The 21,262-nt window shown below is 38.0% G+C and overlaps 1 protein-coding gene across 1 annotated transcript in view; it reads right to left on the reverse strand.

The window, feature by feature from the left end:
- Positions 1-21,262, reverse strand: part of TTN (titin) — a 245,382-nt gene that overhangs the window by 46,427 nt on the left and 177,693 nt on the right. Inside the window, exons 181-218 of the mRNA XM_072874311.1 lie at positions 21,079-21,227; positions 20,954-20,986; positions 20,725-20,854; positions 20,325-20,624; positions 19,920-20,237; positions 19,533-19,829; positions 19,126-19,425; positions 18,110-18,424; positions 17,865-18,013; positions 16,785-16,935; positions 16,415-16,696; positions 16,024-16,326; positions 15,634-15,936; positions 15,234-15,515; positions 14,475-14,774; positions 14,086-14,388; positions 13,659-13,967; positions 13,295-13,576; positions 12,767-13,066; positions 12,326-12,619; positions 9,267-12,233; positions 8,843-9,163; positions 8,445-8,729; positions 7,924-8,223; positions 7,303-7,605; positions 5,918-6,193; positions 5,504-5,803; positions 5,111-5,413; positions 4,572-4,871; positions 4,159-4,446; positions 3,770-4,066; positions 3,376-3,678; positions 2,977-3,282; positions 1,890-2,177; positions 1,492-1,782; positions 1,110-1,397; positions 345-935; positions 149-253 (exon numbers count right to left, since the gene is read on the reverse strand). Of these exons, the coding sequence (XP_072730412.1) occupies positions 149-253; positions 345-935; positions 1,110-1,397; positions 1,492-1,782; positions 1,890-2,177; positions 2,977-3,282; positions 3,376-3,678; positions 3,770-4,066; positions 4,159-4,446; positions 4,572-4,871; positions 5,111-5,413; positions 5,504-5,803; positions 5,918-6,193; positions 7,303-7,605; positions 7,924-8,223; positions 8,445-8,729; positions 8,843-9,163; positions 9,267-12,233; positions 12,326-12,619; positions 12,767-13,066; positions 13,295-13,576; positions 13,659-13,967; positions 14,086-14,388; positions 14,475-14,774; positions 15,234-15,515; positions 15,634-15,936; positions 16,024-16,326; positions 16,415-16,696; positions 16,785-16,935; positions 17,865-18,013; positions 18,110-18,424; positions 19,126-19,425; positions 19,533-19,829; positions 19,920-20,237; positions 20,325-20,624; positions 20,725-20,854; positions 20,954-20,986; positions 21,079-21,227 (13,212 nt within the window). The remainder of the gene's footprint in view (positions 1-148; positions 254-344; positions 936-1,109; positions 1,398-1,491; positions 1,783-1,889; positions 2,178-2,976; positions 3,283-3,375; positions 3,679-3,769; positions 4,067-4,158; positions 4,447-4,571; positions 4,872-5,110; positions 5,414-5,503; positions 5,804-5,917; positions 6,194-7,302; positions 7,606-7,923; positions 8,224-8,444; positions 8,730-8,842; positions 9,164-9,266; positions 12,234-12,325; positions 12,620-12,766; positions 13,067-13,294; positions 13,577-13,658; positions 13,968-14,085; positions 14,389-14,474; positions 14,775-15,233; positions 15,516-15,633; positions 15,937-16,023; positions 16,327-16,414; positions 16,697-16,784; positions 16,936-17,864; positions 18,014-18,109; positions 18,425-19,125; positions 19,426-19,532; positions 19,830-19,919; positions 20,238-20,324; positions 20,625-20,724; positions 20,855-20,953; positions 20,987-21,078; positions 21,228-21,262) is intronic.

Below are 21,262 nucleotides of genomic sequence, written 5' to 3' on the forward strand. Positions count from 1 at the left end.
GAGAAAGAGTAGGAAGTAAAACTGTGAAATCAATAATCAATCAATCACTCAATGTAAAGCATAAACACCTGATAGTTTTATCTTACCCTTTGAAAGAGAGAAAGAACTATTAAGAACTGAAATATTAGGGAGGCTTTTGGGGATATACCTGTGATTGGTGAACCTCCAGTTCTTCTGGGATCAGTCCAAGTTAAAGCTACAGATTCACGCCGAACATCAACAATGTTGGGAGGTGGAGGAGCATCTGGCACATCTAAACAATATTAAAAAATGCAGTAACATTAAAAATAAATATCACCTCTAAAACATTTTTTTCAAATTTGCCAATTATAATGGATACTTACCAAATGGATGTTTTGCAATGACAGGATCAGATTTAAGACCTTCACCTACTCCGTATTTATTTTCAGCCCTGATCCTGAATGTATATTCATTTCCTTCATGAAGTCTTGTAACTCTAAACGTCGTTTTCTGGACTGCAGAGGCACAAGTCACCCACTTATTATTTACATTATCTCTCTTCTCTAGGACATAGTTAGTGATTTCTGAACCACCATCATCTTTTGGAGGTCCCCACTTTAAGGTTATGGCATCGGCTGTGACTTCTTCAAATTTCACCGGACCTGTTGGTATGCCAGGTTTGCCAACAACTTTCACAGAAATAGTGCCTTCCTTGCTGCCAACAACATTCTTCAGAGTTATTGTGTATTTTCCAGCATCAGCTTTCTGGCAGTCATACACTACAAGTGTGGTGTTAACTGCTGTAGATTCAAATGTAACTCTTCCACTTTCAGTAAGTACCTGGTCTTCATCTTTCTTCCAAGTTACAGTTGGGACAGGCTTGCCTTTAATTGGGATTTTAAGACGGAAATTGCTGCCCTCTTTAGCTATATAGCACAAATCAGGTAGATCTCTTAAATCAAGATCAGGTGCCACTGTAAAAATAAAAGAAACCAATTATTCAACTATGCATAAACTCTGTGATAAAATTAAGATGCTGTTTTAAAGGCATCTGATTTGTATGTATGCATAGTAATGATAGTAAACATAAAATAAATGTAATTTGGGTAAGTGAAGCATTGAATTAACGATCTTAAGCTGCTTCTTACCAACATCATCTCTTGCCACAATTGTGAGCTCTCTTGGAGTTCCATATCCAGCATCATTTTGGGCTCTCACTCTGAAAGTGTATTCTTGTCCTTCTTTTAGGTCTCTCATTGAAAAATGGAGGTTCTTTGCCCGCATGACTTCTTGCCATTTATCTTCATCAATCAGGACCTCGACAACATATGCAAAAATACGGCTTCCACCATCGCTGATGGGCTTTTTCCATACTAAATTACATGATGATTTTGTTACAGCTGAAGCTTTTAGATCCACAACTGGCCCAGGTGTTTCTAGAAGGAAGAAAAGCATAGTAAGTGTCCATTCAAGCTAAAAATGAAAATGATTTGAATGCCAAAATAGGTGAAATGGATTAATTTTTCTTACCAGAAGCTTTAACAGCATCACGAGTTTCACAGGGGTCACCAATGCCATATTCATTTTCAGCAAAAACCCTGAAGAAGTAAGATTTGCCTTCTTCTAAGTTAGTTATCCTGCAGCTTGTCTTTGGACATTCTGTTGTTACTGTGGACCATGACTTTCTTTCTGCATCACGTTTTTCAATGACGTAATTTGTGATTGGACTGCCACCATCTATTAGAGGAGGCTCCCATGTAATGAAGGCAGAATCCTTAGATGCTTCCTTTACAATCAGGTTAATTGGAGGGCCTGGAGTATCTACAGAAACACAACCACCCCACATTTGATTTAGTAAACAAAACACAAAAAATTATCAGTTAAAAAGTTAACAAATATATTATAATGGGGAAAACCCTGACACTTACCAAGTACTTTTACAACAATGGTGTATGCCTTTTTGCCACAGCTGTTCTCCAGACTAAGGACGTACTTTCCAGCATCATATTTGTTTACATTTTCACAACGCAGGAAGGTATCAAAATCAGTTGACTTGATGTCTAATCCTTGTCTATCTCTTAGGTTGGCACCCACTTTAGACCATGTAATCTTTGGAGGTGGACGTCCTCTTACTGGCACATAAAGTCTCATTGTGACTCCAGCACGCAACACAAGGACTTTCCTTAGTTCTGCATCAAGTTCTCCTTCAGGAGGAACTGTGTGTTTAACAAAAACCATGCAATTAAAACATCATCTTTAAGACTGTCACTAAAGCTACTGTGACAAAAAGTCCCTCTTCACTGGCATTTCACTAGATTAACCAACTTGTTCCCATGCCCATGATGATGTTAGTGAGTTAGTGTCCTGACTCCTATTTCAAGATCATTTGCAAACTTGGCATTTTTTTTCCACTGATTTCACTTCCTTTTTTTCTGCGTTTTCCACCATTTACATTACTTATCATATGAAGAAGTCTCCTAGTTCCTCTAGAACTCAAAGGAGTTTCAAAGCCTCCTGGACTGTACTGCTTATCTTGAACCAAGACAGTTATGTGAAGCAATGCTTTTGTACATACAGCAAAATGCATACAGAAGCCAGCATGGCTCTTAAGGAATAAGTGTCATACAATTAAATACTGTGCCACACAGATGCTTAGGATAGTAATCTTGGCTTCAAATTATTTAGAAGACATGAAGTAGACTGAAAGTTTTAATAATAGGAGAGATCTGAAAAGTCTCATTTTAGGATTAGAGAAAGAAAAAATTCTTGAAGACCCAAAATAGGAGGCAGAAGAGTATCTAGCATACAAATGAAAAAAGGAGACACCAGTCAGATTCTGCTCAGTTTCTAACTGCCCTATTCTCTCCAAATTAGCCACTTTTAGCCTACATTTTTTGAGAAATGACACATTCCAAATTAATCTGCTTCTGTGATCTGTGACAAACCCTGTCTTTGGAACCCATCACATGAATTAAAACAGAAGTCAACAAGGTAGTTTGTTTTCAGTGAACGTACTTAAAATGTCTTTGGCAGTGTGTTTATCAGGCACGTCACTTGGATCACTGTATCCAATCTTATTGACAGCATAAACGCGGAACTGGTACTCTGTATCTTCTATCAGCCCTGTTACCACAAATCGCGTAGCCTGTAAGTTCTTGGGTAGATTGCATCTGACCCAGTTGTCGGTGTCAGCTCTTTTTGCTTCCACTAAATAACCAATAATAGGGCTTCCTCCATCATATGCTGGTTTGCTCCATGACAGGCTTATTGAATTACGAGTAGTATCAACCACTTTTGGGAAAGCAGGTGGGCCAGGAGGATCTGAGAATTAAAATAACATAAAGTTATCATACCAAATGCTGTACAAAAGTATCTGGAAATAACCATGGAAAATATCTGAGATTTTTAACTTACATTGAGGATCACGAGCATACACTGCTTTAGATGGTGCACTAGGCTTGCCAGGTCCGGCCTTATTCAACGCTATCACCCGGAACTCATATTCTGTTCCTTCTTGGAGTCCAGTAGCCTTAACAGTTCTTTCAATGACAGGCTTTCTGTTTACCTTTGTCCAGTTAAGAGCCTTAGTTTCACGCTTCTCAAGTATATAACCAGTTATTGGGGATCCACCATCACTAGCTGGTGGCTTCCAGCTAACAGTCATAAAGTCTTTCGTTACATTGCTAATTATCGGTGGATCACAAGGTCCAGGTACATCTGTGAAGATTTATTTGAAAGTTATGGTTGCATTCATAAGTGTACACAAAAAACCCCAGTGACTAATGAAGGTATCCCACAAAGCACTTACCATATGGATTCTTAGCAACTGCTGGTTCAGTCAAGATAGGGTCTCCAACACCATATTTGTTTTCAGCACATATGCGGAACTGATACTCATGTCCTTCTATTAGTTTCTCCACTGTGCAGCTTGTAATGGGTACATTGGCACTAACTTGGGCCCAGTTTGGTCTGCTTGTTTCACGCTTGTCCACGATGTAGTTAGTAATTTCTGAACCTCCATCTTCCAGAGGAGGTTCCCAAGAAAGCATTGCACGATCTGCATACATATGTTTGATTTTGACGGAGGCCGGTGGACCAGGCTTATCTAGAAGAATTAACATCACATTGTTATAGCTCTATCTCTTGCTATATCACTTAACCATAAATGTATTTATTAACAGACAGTCTTTAGCTTACCAAGTACTTTAAGCTTAATGGTTGCTGACTTTGATCCACTTGCATTTTCAGCTGTAATAGTATAGTCTCCTGTTTGCTTCCTGTTAACACTGAACAACTCAACTGTAGCAAGATTTCTCTTACTGGTGATCTTAACACCTTCAGATGGCTTTAAAACTTCTCCTTCTTTCTTCCAGGTGATTGTTGGTATCGGCTTGCCATATACATTCGCCTCCAGACACACATTAGTTCCAGCTTTTACTGTAAGCTGTGATTGCATAGACAGATCCAACTCTATTCTGGGGGGAACTGAAAGGAAAGAGCTCAAGAGTTAATCAATCTAGTAAGAGATAAACATTTCATTCTTCACATGAGTGTTAGTTCAATATGCAGAGATTCTTATCAGAGTTCTCAAATGCTTTTACATTTCTTACCATTTTCTGGATGAACAGTCACTGGATCAGAAGGTTCTGAAGGTCGGCTAATGTTAACTGCTGTCTTGGCAATTGCTCTAAATTGATATTGAGCATTTTCTTCCAAATCAGTAGCAGTGTACTCTTCTAGGGGTATTTGATGTGGAGTTGTATTGCACCGAACCCACTTATCACCAGGTAATTTGCAAGCTTCAACAAAGTAGCCAATAAGTTTGCTACCACCATCATGCTTTGGTCTTGTCCATATCAGCGATACAGTACTCTTAGTGACATCAATAACTTCAGGTTTTCCAGGGGGATCTAAGGCAAATAAGATTATGTTATAGTCTGTTTTGCCAAAAAAGCTAACATATTAAAAAATGGCTTTAATAGTGCTGGATCCTATTTACAGCATACCCACACAGTGCACTCCCAGTGCAGTCATGATAAACATGAAAATATAAACATAAGGGCAAACTGAAGATCATAGAGTTGCAGATATATTGAAAATGACCACAAAAACAGTAGTCTGTTACAAATTGTTGGTATGTTTGGCTTACCAACTGGTGCTCTTGCTGTGACAAACTCAGTTGGTTTACTAGGTTTACTTGCTCCAGCTCTGTTCAATGCATAAATTCTGAAAGTATACTCAAGACCTTCGATGAGCCCCACACAAGGGTATTCTGTGGAGCGCACAGCTGTGTCATTGGCTTTCACCCACAGTAAACTGTTCCTTTCTTTGCGCTCAATGAGATAACCAGTGATTGGACTGCCTCCATCACTATCTGGTTTATCCCAGGCAACAAAAATGCAGTCCTTATTGACCTTGGTAATACGTGCATTCTTTGGTTCACTAGGAACATCTAGAAAGAAATACAAAGATGGATATCAATCACATGCTTTCTTACTAGGAGGATTAAAAAGAGAAATGCTGCTATCAAAAACTGACATACCAAATGGGAACCTTGCAATCATCTTGCCAGAACTAAGCGGCTCAGAAATCCCAAAACGATTTTCAGCACGAACACGGAACATATACTCTTCTCCAGGAATCAGTTTTCCAATTCTGCAGCTTGTCTTTGTGACAGAAGCTAAAGCTGTTACCCAGTCTCCTCGGCTTACATCACATTTCTCAACTATGTAGTTTGTAATGTTACTGCCACCATCTTCGAGAGGTATATGCCATGTAAGAGTGCAAGCATCGGCATCTATTTCAGAAATATCAAATGGAGGCTGTGGTGGACCTGGTTTATCTGCACAAAAAAGTATATTGAGAAAAAAGGGATGAAAGAAAATAGCAGCCACTGGAATATACTAAAGCTAGTTTTGTATAAAGCTGGGTTTAAAAATAATCAAATGGAACATACCCATGACTATCACTCTGATTTTCTGACTATCAGTACCAGAGCTATTTTCTGCAGTAAGAGTGTAAAAATCAGAATCTTTTCTAGTCACATCCTTAATGATAAGAACAGAAGACTTTTCTGCTTTATGCACAGCAAGGCGACTGGATGTAAGTACATCTTGATCTCCTTTCAACCATTTACAGACTGGCTGAGGCTTCCCATATACATGAGCTTCAATTCTCAGTTTCTTTCCAGCTTTAATGTGAACATGATCAGGCATCAGGATCTTAGGTGGGACTGGAAAAAAAAATCACAAACAGACATATAAATTCAACTTCTGTGACATATTAACTTACTTTTTCTTATGTTTTCATGTGAAAGTTTTCTGCTTGTCTCTCAAGTGGAATTATCAGTAGGAATGACTTGTGAATTTTTAATTTACGTTCCACTAATGGGCAACTAGAGATTTTGCAGTCGGCGATATCTATTCCAGTCTTACTTTTACATTCTTGTACAGTTTATAAGAGAATATTTTTGAGTTTGGATTGCCTTCTCACATGTTTATGTAGAGACTTGTGCACTATTAATGCATGACACATAATTCCTCATTATATCTGGAACTTGTTGTTGCTCACTTATTGCTGACTTTCTACAAGACAAACATGAAGGAGGAGAAAAGAAAGACTAAAGTTCTCGCTGAACTAAGCAAGCCCATTTCCACAGTCAGTCTTTTTATACCCTTGAATTATTTTTCAAGTAGAGCCCCTTCTCCTACTTCTTTTGCACAAAATCTTTCAAATTTCTTCCAAAAGAAACCTGGCAGTAGGTTTGCTGTACTTTTCTTCCTGCCATTGGCTAGTTTTCATTCTCTTTTGCTCCTGTACCTCTCTCTTCCTCTTTCCATGTCACAAAAGAAGAAGGTTCTTCTCATGTGCCCCTTACCCCCATGTCTTCCTGTTCCTCACGGACCTTACCACCTTAATTAGGCCAACTTGTCCTCCCTGCCTTTTGCTTCACATTCTCAACCAACTCTACAATGTAAACAACTTGTTTTCTCTTATCTTAAAACAGCTCCCACTTTTGGCCCCATTTATCTCTCAAACTACCACTCTGACTCTTTTTCCCTTTCATTTTAAGTTCATTGAAGGTATTTATTATTTCTCCTTAGTTCCTATCTTCTGGTTCCAACTGAAACCATACCTGCAAAATTCTTTAATAATTCTGAATTAGTGGTCAACTCATCCTTTCTGACCTGTCAAAATATTCAATACAGTTAACCATAATCCTCCAGATTACTTCATAAAGCATATGTCTTTCTGGGACTCACTCAAAGAACTACAATTCTTGCTCATTTCATTATTAAAGCAGAATATTGCAACATAGGTAGTATTTAAATTGTTACTTACTGAGTTGTTCTTTAATTTCAAATACTCCTTCAGCTTCTCTTGGCAAACTTACTCCTACAGCATTTCTAGCTGCCACTCTAAACTTGTATTTCTTTCCCTCTTTCAGACCAGCTACAACAATGGAGAGATCTTTAACAACTGAATATTCTGTCCAGCGATCTGCTGGTTGGTCATCTTCTTTGTAGCTAACAATGTACCCATCAACTTTAGAGCCTCCATCACGCAGTGGTGGCAGCCAGCCTAAAGTAGCACTGTTCTTCGTAATTTCAGTAACTTCAAGTTTTCTTGGTGGATCAGGTTCACCTTTCAGGGGAAAAAAAAAAGAAACATGGTAAACATTGAATTTGCAAGATTTTCTGACTATTGAATACTTGTTGAATTATTGGATGCTATCCATGCTAACTCAACAAGGACAATATGGAAAAGAGCAAAATTCGTAATAATTACAAAGGTACTATATTCATAGATTGTATTATTTGAAAGAAACTGACACAGAAATTTTTATGTTTATCATTGAGTAGTTAGTAACATTGTCCAATTTAGAAATGCCAACTTTCAAAAAATGCAAAACCTTATTAAAATTAGAGAAAAAACATAAAATGTGCATAAAGGCGTACTTACTTAGGGGATCTGTTGCTAGAACTGGTTTTGGTATGTCACTTGGAACACCTGACCCGTATTCATTTACTGCTGTTACTCTAAAGAAATATTCATTTCCAGGTACAAGGTTAGCTATTTGGAAACTAGTTTTCTTTAGTTCTGCAGTGACTGTTCCCCAGGTCTTCCTGTCAGCCTCACGTTTCTGCAGGATGTAATGAGTCACTGGGCTACCACCATCATTCTCTGGAGGTGCCCATGAAAGATGGCATGACATCTTGGTGACATCTGAAACCTTGAAGTCCGACACAGGTCCAGGAGTATCTATAAAGAAATTTCAATTTATGCTAGTCTTAGTTAAAAAGTAAAAATTTAAAAAAAGTTAAAATTAAAAGGGAGACTAACAGCTTCCTATACAGGGGGAGTAAGTGTTAGCTGATACAGTTGTGCTCAAAAACTGTTGCACCTGGGGGTCATAAAAATTCCTGCAATGAACATTCAATATAGTTAAAAAATTGTCTAGAGGTATTTCTCTCCTTACTTACCCAGGACTCTGACGTTCACAAATACAGCCTTTTCTCCAGCTGCATTAACAAGTGTCAATGAATATTTGCCTGAGTCATCACGTGTTGAATCAGGGATGACACAGAAGGCCATAGTGTCAACCAGATCAACTTGTCCTTTTCTGATAACATTATCAATACCCATTCTCCTCCAGGTGACTTTAGGTGCTGGGCGACCCCTAACAATGGCAAAAAGTCTAATAGGGCATCCTGCCCTGACTGTGACTAACTTTCTCATGCTTGCATCCAACTCAATCTCAGGAGGTTCTGAAAGACAAAATTAAAGAAATAAAATGCAAAGTTTAGCACATGAAATAAAATAAAACCAGAGCAAATAAAGATTGCATGTAAATACTCATAAAGAGGATGGAAAAACTCACCAAGTATTTCTTTGGGAGACACAGCTTCTTTCAGTTCAGCTGGTCGGCCAAGGCCAACCTGGTTTTGGGCAGAAACTCTGAACTCATATAATTGGTTCTCATCCAGGCTGGTGGCTGTAAATTCTGTATGAATAACTTGGGCAGCAACATTGCATCGTTTCCATCCTGCTTCAGGATCAGCACCCTCAACTTTTGGTCTAATTTCCACAACATATCCAATAATTGGAGCACCACCATCATACACTGGTTTTCCCCAGCCAAGGGTTATGGAACTCTTTGTGCTATCAACCACTCTCAAGTTTGTGGGAGGACCAGGTGGTTCTGAAAGACAATAAAAATTACAGATAAGAACAGAGTTGTGCAATTTAGCAATCTGTTATGTTAAAATTAAAACAAAATATAGAAGAACACAGTGGTATGATACCTATTGGGTCTTTTGCTACTACAGGTCTTGATGGCAAGCTTGGTTCTCCAAGTCCGACTTCATTTTCGGCGCTGACGCGGAACTGATATTCATGACCAGGGATGAGATTAGTAACCTTCTTGCGTCTCTCTGGGATTGCAGTCTTAGTAACAGGAACCCATCTTAGTGATCGTTTCTCTTTCTTCTCTAAAATGTATCCTGTAATTGATTTGCCACCATCATATTCTGGTGGATTCCAAACTACAGTCATCTCTTCTTTGCTAACTCTTGTGACATCTGGAGGGTCAGGGCGTCCAGGTCTATCATATTTTGTTTTTGCAATAATTGGTTGTGTTTCTGTTGGTGGACCAGTGCCCATTTTATTCTCTGCACGAACTCTGAATATATATTCATTACCTTCAATGAGGCGTGTCACATTTGCATAGTTTGTTAGGACAGAGGAAGAGTATGTAGACCAAACCATACGCTTACTTTCACATTTTTCCAGGATGTAGTTCTGTATTTCACAACCACCATCATCTTCTGGAGGGTCCCAAGTAACAGTACATCTATCACTTGAAATATCAGTGACTTTCAAGTTTCTTACAGGACCTGGTTTATCCAAGACAATAACAGTAGCGTATGCTACGAAACTACCAGCTGTGTTTGTTGCAGTAATCACGTATTTCCCACCATCACTACGCCTTGATTTTGTGAGAACAAACTTGGATGTGTCAGAAGTTGTTTCAATACTGACCCTTGGAGACCTGGTTAGATCTACAGCATCTTTGTCTTTTGTCCATACAACTTCAGGCTGTGGTTTTCCTCTGACTCCAGCCTCAATTCTAATTGTGTCACCTGCTTTCACAGTTAGCACCCCACTTAACTTCAACTCTAGCACTGGTTTCTGCAGATCTTCCTTCACAACAACTTCAGCTGTTCTTACCCAGTCACTTTCACCTGCCTCATTCTTGGTTTGAACTCGGAATTGGTAAATCTTATTTTCAACACATTTATCTACCATGTAGTGTGTTTCCTTAATGCTGCCTTTGTGAACCCTTTCCCATTCATCTGAATCTTTCGGTTTTCTCTCAACATGATAACTTAAATTGGGACTTCCACCATCATAATCTGGCCTTCTCCATTTCAGATATACAAATGTCTTTCCCTTCTCTGCAATGTGAAGATTTTCTGGCTCTCCAGGCTTGTCAATAGGATTGATGGCAAGGATGGGAGTCTTGGTCTCAATGCAAGGACCTGGACCTATTTTGTTTTCTGCACAAACTCTGAAGAAGTATTCACGGTTCTCTATAAGATTTGCCTTTATTAATCGTTTAGTGATATCAGAGGAGACAATTGACCATCCCCTCTGGTTTGGTTGACGGTATTCTACTATGTAATTTGTAATTTCAGAGCCACCATTATCCACTGGACTCTCCCAAGCGATCATACAAGAATCTTTTGTGACATAGCTTATTTTCAGGTTCTGACATGGTCCAGGTCTGTCAAGTACATTAACAACAGCAAAAGCTTGAGCATGTCCACAGCTGTTCTTAGCTGCTATTATATATTTGCCATGATCAGATCTTTTGGCTTCTTTCACTTGCAGTTCAACATTAGGTAGATCATGGAGTATTTCAACACGCTTTTCTTGGACTAGTACTTTGCCATCTTTAGACCACGTTATGTCAGGATCTGGCCTGCCTTTTACTTTACCAGTAATATGGATTGTTTGGCCTACTCGGACAGTAATTAAGTCTCGACAGGTCACATCTAGGCTTACTTCTGGAGGAGAAAGAATATCCTTTGCAAGTACAGTTTCTGCCAGTTCTCTTGGTTCTCCCTCTCCCACAATGTTGACAGCTTTTATTCGGAATTTATATTCATTTCCTTCTATTAACCCAGGTACTCTGAAAGCACACTGTCTAATGAGTTCATCCTTATTAATCCTATTCCACTGTGTAGTTCCAGTTTTCTGACATTCCACAACGTATCCCAGAATTGGGCTGCCACCATCTTTGAGGGGCTTTGTCCACACAAGATCAGCTGTTTCTTTGGTTTTGTCTTTTAATTTTGGATTTATAGGTGGCCCAGGAGGAGTGATAGGACGTGATGCTTTTATTGGATCAGAGCTTGGAGATGGTTTGCTTAAGCCCACCATGTTTTCTGCAAAAACTCTGAATTCATATGTGTTGCCTTCAAAAAGACCAGTGACTCTGTATTTCATATCAAGTATTGGTGTCTTATTGACACGCACCCATTTACCAGATGCTTCCCGACGTTCAAGTATATAACCAGTTATTGGAGTTCCACCATCAGATTTTGGTAGGGTCCAAGACACTGTTGCAGCATTTTCTGTAATATCATGAACAGTTGGTTTACCAGGTGGGGATGGTGGATCAAACATATGTTTAGCAACTGTTGGTTCTGAATCAAGGGGTGCACCAATGCCTATCTTATTTTCTGCCCGAACACGGAAAATATATTCACAGCCTTTCTGCAGTCGTGGAATCTTAATTTTTGTGTGACTTGTTCCAGAGCTAACCACTCCCCAAGTTTCTTTCTTTGATTGACGCTTCTCAACAATATAATTTATTATAGGACTCCCACCATCATCTTTAGGAGGGCGCCAAGAAATAACCATATGTTCTGGTGTTACTTCAAGAATATTAATAGGACCAGTTGGTGGGCCAGGAACATCCAAAACTGTAAGATGTAGAGAAACAGTTTTGCTGCCAGCTGCATTAGAGACTGTGAGTAGATATTCTCCTGTATCTTTTCTTATACAGTCTTTGATGGTAAGTACAGTTGAATAATTGTCAGTCTCAATCTTGTGTCTGCCGTCTGTTTTAATTTCAATGTCATCAGTAACCCATTTTGCAGTGGGAACTGGCACACCTCTCATAATCGCAGGAAGTCTCACTGTGGTGCCAGCTTTAACAACAAGACCTTCAATTAATTTCACATCTAGTTCCACGGATGGAGGTACTGAAATTAGAGAAAAATAGAAATTACCTTTTCAGGGGAAATGCTTAAAGAGAGACAGAATCAGTAAAACAACATGAAAAACTAAAAATTACCTAGTTTTTCTTGACACTCTATTGGTATAGTTGTATCTGGAAGGCTAAGACCAACAATATTCTGAGCTTTCACACGGAATTTGTATATTTTTCCTTTTTGTAGGCCTGTAACAACACAGTCTAGCATAGGGACCGTCTGGAACTTTGTCCACTCATCTGCACCATCTTCTTGATATTCCACCAAATATCCAGTTATCTCAGCACCACCATCACGATCTGGTCGATTCCAAACAAGGGAAACTTCAGTCTTGTCAACATCTACATGGTGCAGATTCTTTGGTGGCCCCGGAGGATCTTTTAAAATACAAAACCAAAATGATTACTAGGATGGCCAGTCTATGGTAGCAGTGTACCATGTTCACATTAGTACCAACAAGATAATCTCAAAAATTACCAAGAATAATATGAACAAAACAAATCATGTAACTGAAAAACACTTACGCAGTGGATCCATAGCTTTAATAGGCTTGAGCGTTTCCACATATGGACCTCTACCAAACTGATTTTCAGCTGCAACTCGGAAGAGATACTGAGTGCCTTCCACCAGATATTTAGCCATGTGACTGCGTTTCTTGGAGGATGATGAGATGGCTACCCACTGTGCAGAAGCTACATCTTTCCTTTCCACCACATAGTTGGTAATGACAGAGCCACCATCATCTTCTGGTTCCATCCAAGTGAGATAGCAAGAATCGCTTCTAACTTCACTGATTTGCAGATTTCTGGGTGGACCAGGCTTATCTAATATGGACAAAAATTGAATCTTACTTATTTGATAACCAAAGCATTTTTTACGGAACTTAGTAAAGTTCAAGATAAATGAATATATTTCATGTAATTTTTAGTCCTTTTTCTATTGTGTATTTCTTATAAATCGGTTTATTGATATTTTCTAGACATTCTTTTATTTCTTAATCTCTAATTATAGAATAAAAACATGCAGTATAAAAGGAACATCAAAAAGATTACCTAAGACAACAACTTTTACTGAAACAGTCTTTGAACCAGCTGGATTTTCAACTGTCAGGGAGTAAAGTCCACCATCTTCATGGACAGTGTTACGTATTTCAAGCTTACTGCCAACTCCTGTAACCTCAATATCAGCTTTGGGTGACACCTCATGATCTTCTTTCTTCCAAGAAACTTTTGGGAATGGAACACCTTTAATAACAGCACTAAGTCTCAGGGTATCTCCAGCTTTCACATGCTGTTCTCGGGCCATATTAGCATCAAGTATCAGCTCAGGAGGTTCTGGAATCAAAATGATATGTTTTTAGAAAATGAGAAAAAAAATATCTTCTTAGGTAAACTTATCTGATTTTATTAAACTCACCAAGTCTGTCCTTTACTTCTACTGGATCAGGAACATAGGCTGGTTCCGATTCACCTGCTGCATTGACTGCCTTGACCCTGAACTTATAGGTCAAACCCTCAGTAAGGCCAGTGACTTTGTATTTTGTGTCAGGACACGAATCTGCCATAAGATTGGCCTTTTTCCATTCTTCATCTCCAACTTTCTGATACTCAACAAGGTAGCCAATTATCTTGCCATTACCGTCATGGCGTGGTGGTTGCCAAGATAAATCAACTGAATTTTTAGTTTTATCTACTGCTTCCGGATTAACAGGTGGACTTGGTTTTGCTGTTAAAAAAGCAAAAAAAGAAAGAAATGGGAAAAAAATGAAACTATTAAAGTGATGTTCTAACTGAAATGAAGAGTGCATTAAAATTTCAATTAGAAATGAAATTTAATACTTTACCGATTGGATCTCTAGCGAAAATTGGCTTTGATGGTGGACTAGGATCACCAACACCAATTTCATTTTCTGCTGAAACACGGAATTCATATTCACAGCCTTCAAGGAGGTCAGGTACTTTGAACTGAGTACCGGGGAAAATCGGGTCTTTGGTAACTCTGACCCATCTTGTAGCCATTGTTTCCTTCTTTTCTACAATATAGTTTGTTATTGGCTTGCCTCCATCGTACGGTTTGTTCCAAACCACCACTGCAGAGTCTTTGGTAACATCCTTAATGATTGGTTGCTCAGGTGCATCAGGAACACCTGGGGAAAATAAAAAGGAGTTTATGAGCACTACAAACAGAGTAAAGATTAAAGTATCAAAGTAAGATAGCAAATGAATAACATACGGAAACGGTCCTTGGCTTTCATTTCATCAGAGATGAGAGGATCACTTATGCCATAAAGATTTTCAGCATAAATTCGAATTTGATATTCTCTTCCTTCAAGCAGCTTAGGAATTTTGCATGTTGTTTTAACTGTGGCAGATGTAACTGGCATCCACAGGTCTCTGTGTGCATCCTTCTTCTCAATAATGTAATTTGTAATTTCACTGCCTCCATCATCTAATGGAGGTTTCCAGGAAACTACCATATGATCTTTATGAACTTCATCAAATATAACTGGGCCTACTGGAGGTGATGGGCGATCTGTTTAAGAAAAAAAAAAGCATACCCATGCTTTTATATGAACTTCACATAATGACATAGATTAAACAGTGTCAATACAGTAAATATATTATGAAATTAGAAACCTGGCATCACAGTTTTAATAAGGAATCAAGACCTCAAGACTATTCCTCTTTAATACGTGTTTGACTCACTGGACTTAATTCCATGATGCTTATAAGGTATTTGGTGATTGACATTTTCTACAGTGTTGACATTCTCTAAATGCATGTAGAGTCATTAAATTATTCATGCTGAATAAACTAAGCCAGAGTTAACTAGGTACTCAAAATTAATAAACAGTATTTCAGTATAAATGAGAATGCAGTAAATCAAATTATTGTAATAAAGAACACATTTTAATATTTACGTTTATATAATTCAATGAATTCTAATCACTACTAAAAATCACATACAATACTGTTGTTCAGTAAAACCTACCAACAACATTAACTTGACAAAATCCTTTTCTTGATCCTGTGCTGTTCTCTACAGTAACACAATATTTGCCTGAGTCTTCACGGACAGATTTTAGTATCCCCAAGCAAAGAGTTGTAGGAGTTGTCTTGATCTTTGTACGGTCATCTTCTTTCACAACAATATCATCCTTTACCCAAGTAACCTTTGGTGCAGGCTTGCCTGAGTAACGTCCAGTCAGGCTGAAAGCTTCTCCAACCCGAACAATAAGCTTGTCTCTAAAGTCAAGGTCAAGCGACGGAGGAGCTGAAAGGTGATATTAAAAAACACCATGCCCACAAATGTCAGCAATATTAATAAGAAAAAGTAAGGAACCAGTAAATGTAATCACTGTTTTCAAAAGAAATATGAAAAAGATACATACCGATTTCATCCTTGCATGTGATTGGTTTTGTGCAAAATGATGGCTTGCCTTGTCCCACAATATTGCAAGCACTCACACGATACTCATAGGTGTCACCCTCTTTCAAGCCTTCTACAGTGTATTTCCTATCAAGCATTTTCTCCTTTGTAACTCTGTGGAATTTCTCTTTTCCAATGAGACGGCTCTCTAGAACATACATGGTGATATCCGAACCTCCATTATATTTTGGAGGGTTCCAAGTTAATGTAACAGAGTTCTTGGTAACTGCTTTTACTTCCAGGTCTTCTGGACGGTCAGGAACAGCTGTGAATAAACAAAAAAATACAGTAAATGCATTTTTCTGTATATTCATCTCATATGACAGTAATCCAAACCCAAAAATATACTTACTTATTGGATCTCTAATGACAATCTCTTTTGTTGTCTCTGTGAATGGACCCATGCCGATTATATTCTCAGCTGCAATTCGGAAAAAGTAGGCTTTCCCTTCAGTGAGCCCCTGAACAGTAGCATTCTGTCTTGTAACTGTGTAGCTTACTGGAGTCCAAGCTCTATGGTCAGATTCACGTTTTTCAATTATATAGTTGGTAATAGGAGAACCACCATCATCTTCTGGAGCAAACCATGTCAATTTACAGGAGTCACTGGTTAGGTTCTCAGTAAGGAATGGCATTCCGACTGGGCCTGGAACATCTGAAAGCAAAAAAAAAAGGAGTATTTAAGTATACATGCTGAATGTTATAAAATTTTACTTATGAATAGGACTGAAGTTGCTATTTACCTAGCACATCAACAATAATAGTCTTCTTCCGCTCACCACCGGCATTTTTAGCAAGAAGAGTGTATATACCCTGATGGCTTCTTTTGCAATTCTTGATGACCAAAGAAGAACTAATAGCTGTTTCTTCAATTCTGGCTTCTTCTGGTAAAGCTTGGTCATCCCTGCTCCAAGTCACTGTTGGAGCTGGTTTTCCGGAGACATATGCTATGATTCGAATTACTCCTCCAGCATGAACAACAATTCTGTCCCTGACGCTTGCATCCAAATTAATATCAGGAGCCACTGTGGGAGGTGAACAAAAAAATTCAATTAATTTTTTTTTCTCACTTTGACTTAGAAGTACTAAAATGTAAATGTAAATGATAAATACCAATTCTGTCCTTCATTTCAATAATGTCTGTAACTTCTCCAGGCTCTCCGATGCCAGCAGCATTCACTGCTCTAACTCTAAATTTGTAAAAACATCCTTCTTTTAATCCTGTCACAACAAACTTGGTTCCTCTAATTTCTTTATCTTTTACCTGGAAAAAAAAATTATAACATTAGCTAACATCAAGGTATCATCAATCTCTTTGTGATGTTTGAAACAAATCTTAAATCAGATGTTGTTTCAGATTTACAAGCACACGACAGTCTTAAGCATACATGGATTTTGCTCACATAGAATTCTTCAGAATCTGTGTAAAGAAATACAGGACACGGACATACAAGCTATTCTGATTCACCTTTTTGATAATTCTAACAGACAAAGATGTTACAGCAATTACAATAGTCTGTGGTCTCAGAAGAATTATATGTGTTATTGGACAAATAAACTCATATAAGTGAGAGTGGCAAAAAAAAGGAATTCTTTGTTCTGTTTAAACCCCAATATGAAGCCTGTTTACCTGGAAACAGTGCAGGAAATTTAGATATTACTTAAAATGCACCCAAATGTTTATGGAGATATAAAAAATAGCCAAGGTATGCATCAGTTAAATTTTCAGTAATGCATTATTGAAAAAAAATTTTCAGCAACACTTTATTGAAAAAAAAATCAGTAATGTATTACTGAAAAAAATAGGAAAATGTAGGGATATAGTAGTTGCAAATGATTTGGCACAGTCTGATACCGGTGAGACTTACTTTTGTGCCAGTTCTAACTTGGTCCTGTCTTCTGTTCCTTTATCACAAATTACCTACATATTTTCTCACGTCTTTAAAATGAAATTTAAAAATTCTAAGTTTAGGAAACTGCAAAGTGAACTTGATGTTGTGGAGGGGCAATTACTGACTTTTACATTTGGTCTTATATTTTAAACATATGAAGATAATTATGGTGCAAAAATATGAATTTTCAGAAAATAACTTGCATAGCAAAAATTTGTAAAAAATATATTTTCTGGAGGGCTTTATTTTGACAGACATAGAGAGAGAAAAAGCACAGATTCTGTAATAGTTTTCCACCTACCCGTTCCCATTCTTCCTTTCCTTCCTCTTTATACTCAACAATGTAGCCAGTGACCCTAGAACCACCATCCTTTAGTGGTGGAGTCCACTCCAAATCTACTGAAGACTTTGTCCAGTCAGTAACTTTTGGAATAGGAGGACCAGGTGGGGCTGAAAAATATCATCATACCATTACAGCATAACAATATATTCTATGTTCTTATTTGAGTATTTTCAAATTCAAAAATAGGAATCTCAAATATTTACCAATAGGATCTCTAGCAATTGCTGGATCAGATGGCATGCTTGGTGGACCAACACCAGCTGCATTGATAGCTGAAACACGGAACTGATACTCGGAGCCTTCAATAAGACCTGTAACTTTGTATGAAACCCCCAGTGTCATAGGTTTGATAGGATCACGGTTAACCCTGGTCCATCTCTTTCCGGTAGTCTCTTTGCGCTCCAACCAGTAACCAGTAATAGGAGAGCCACCATCATGTTCTGGTTCTTCCCAGTTTACAGTCATTGAGTCACGTGTTATACTGCTAACTGTTGGCTTGTCACAAGGTCCAGGAACAGCTGTGGGAAAATATTCACACATAGCTTGTTAAAAAAAAAAAAGCTAAAGGAAGATGGAGATAGCTAGAGTACAAAACAGAGCTATGCACTCACATGGTCACAGTTGCATTAGGTAGTTACCTATCTGCATGAGACTCCTTCCCTCATTCACCTTCCCATCCCTATTCAGGTATATATACTTCTGTGAAACATAAAGTATCTTTCCTTCAAATAACCATTGTCAAAAATGAGTTTTTCTTGCCTTCCTGGATCAGTACCTCATTTCAGTGCCCAGCCTAACCTTGGATGTTTTAAGAATGATTTTCTCTTGCCAGCCTAACATTCCTCCTACATCAGAGCCACTCTGCCTAATTTCTCTTTCAAAACTGAAGGCAGGAAATTGACTCTTCCTGATCTATAAGGCCAATTATGTCTCAGATACAACAGAATTACTTGAATCTTATCAGATAAACCCTTATTTTTATATTTAAACCTTAAAAAAGCTTGAGATTGTATTTTAATATTTAACAAGGAGGGAGAAAAGTATTTTTAAGTACTACATGTGCTTTTAAGAACTAACTACTAATGCTAAAATTCTTCAAGCTATTCTAGAAAATTTACTTACGTTAAGAGAGAAAAATAGTAGTGGTATTTAACACATGTTGTACGCATACCAGCATATGAACACAACTGATATCATTTGAAAGCATATTCCTACTTACTGAAAAGGTTTCGTGCTGTTTCTGGTTCACTATCCAAAGGTTCTCCAATACCATATTTGTTTTGTGCCATAATGCGGAACACATATTCATGGCCTTCCATCAACTTGGGAATAGTGAATAAGCATTCCTTAGGCTCATTAGTAACGGGTACCCATGTCCTCCTATTTGCTTCTTTTTTCTCTATAACATAGTTTGTAATCTTAGAACCACCATCATCTAATGGAGGAAGCCATGATATTGTCATTTTATCAGCCAAAATGGATTCAAATTTAATAGGTCCCACTGGAGGTCCAGGACGACCTAAAAGATACATTTTTATAAAGAAGAATTAATTCAAATGCTATTAAAATAAAGTATCACATGAATGCTATCAATTTATGCAATGCATAAGAGTTCTTGATATCTACCCAGAACGTTTAGTCTCATCTCCTTTGAAGCAGTTCCCAGATTATTTACAGCTGTTATAGTATATAAGCCTGTATCACTTCTGCGAGACTGTTGAATCAATAAAGTGCAAGTATCTTCACCAACGATCTTGTTGACATGTTGATCATACAGCACTGGTGTTTTGTCATCTGGTTTCTTTGGAGAAGCTTTTAGCCATGTTAATGTGGGGAAGGGTACACCCTTTATCTTGGCCACAATGTTAACATCTGTTCCTTCTTCAACCTCCATAAATTCTTTGAGTTCAATAGATGGTGGGCCTACAATGAAATGTTGAAAAAATTAACATACAAAAATACTTCACAATTTAAAAATGGAATTTGTATTTACTGGTATTGGTTAGTACTTACATGTCTGGTCTTTGACAACAAGTGGGCCAACAGTGGCTGAAGGCCTGCTAGGACCCGCTATATTTACAGCTTTGACTCTGAATTCGTATTCTCCACCTTCTACAAGATCCTCAACAGTAAACTTTGTTTCCTCTACGTCACGTCTGTTGCATTGCTTCCAAGTCTCTTTCACTTCTCCAGTACGATCCCAGCGGAGACATTCAACGTTATAATGTGTAACTGGAGCTCCACCATCATTCTTTGGTGGTTTCCATGTCAAGCTCACCGTGTTCTTAGTTACAAGGCCAATCTTTAGCTTAATAGGTGGATCAGGAGGATCTTCACAAACAAAACAGAAAGGTGACTAAATCCACTGTACATTATTATCTGGTTTTAAATAATTTGTTTGACTTTGATTTCACTTACGGATTGGATCCCTGGCTGTGGTCCGTTGGATGGTTTCTGCAGGAGGACCAACACCAAAACGGTTTTCTGCACGTACCCGGAAGAAATACTCTTGGCCAGATATGAGATCAGGTACAACAAAGGAAGTACTTCCACAGTTTGCATTGACTTTAGTCCAGGCCTTCCCATCAATAGTTCTTTTCTCTATAACATAGCCTCTGATTCTATCTCCACCATCATCGTCTGGCATCTTCCATGAAAGTTTACAAGTACCTCTTGTGATATCACTTACTTTTAGGTCTTTTGGTGGACCTGGGACATCTGTTAAGGTAAAAGCACAACAGAAACAATTTTACATAAGTATGTAGAAAAACAGAACTAAAACCTCGTATTTGAATACTTCAGTATGTGTAAGCCATACCAAGCACATTAACTCTGATATGAACAGTTTTTTGTCCTGCTTTGTTCTTTGCTGTAATACTATATCGTCCAGAATGGCTTCTGTTGCACTCAGGGATGATAATCACTGAACGTGTATCAGTTGCTTCCACCTGTGTATTATAGAAAAAAAGAGAAGTTATAGATCAATTTTAAGTATTTATGTTTGAAAAATGCAACAATACTAAAGTCACAAAAATTGTTTGCTTTACCTGAGCTTCTTCAGGTACAGTATGACCTCCCTCCTGTAAACAAATGGAAATAATAAGCATAGAAAAGGGGATAGGTTTAAATGTCTAGAAACACATGTAGAAAAAAAGCTTTTTCTTTTACTAACCTTTGCTGTTGTCTTTGCTTTTCCTTCAAACTCCCAAAATGTTTTTGGAACTGGACGACCCTTGATAACAGCTGGGATTTTAATTGTTGTGCCAGCACGACAAGAGAGGAAATCCTGTGCTCCAATATCAAGGAAGATTTCTGGTTCCTCTGCAAAAATATTTTAATATATAAATTTTAAAGGC

Source organism: Ciconia boyciana, chromosome 10 (assembly GCF_034638445.1).
Source record: "Ciconia boyciana chromosome 10, ASM3463844v1, whole genome shotgun sequence".
NCBI lineage: Eukaryota > Metazoa > Chordata > Aves > Ciconiiformes > Ciconiidae > Ciconia > Ciconia boyciana.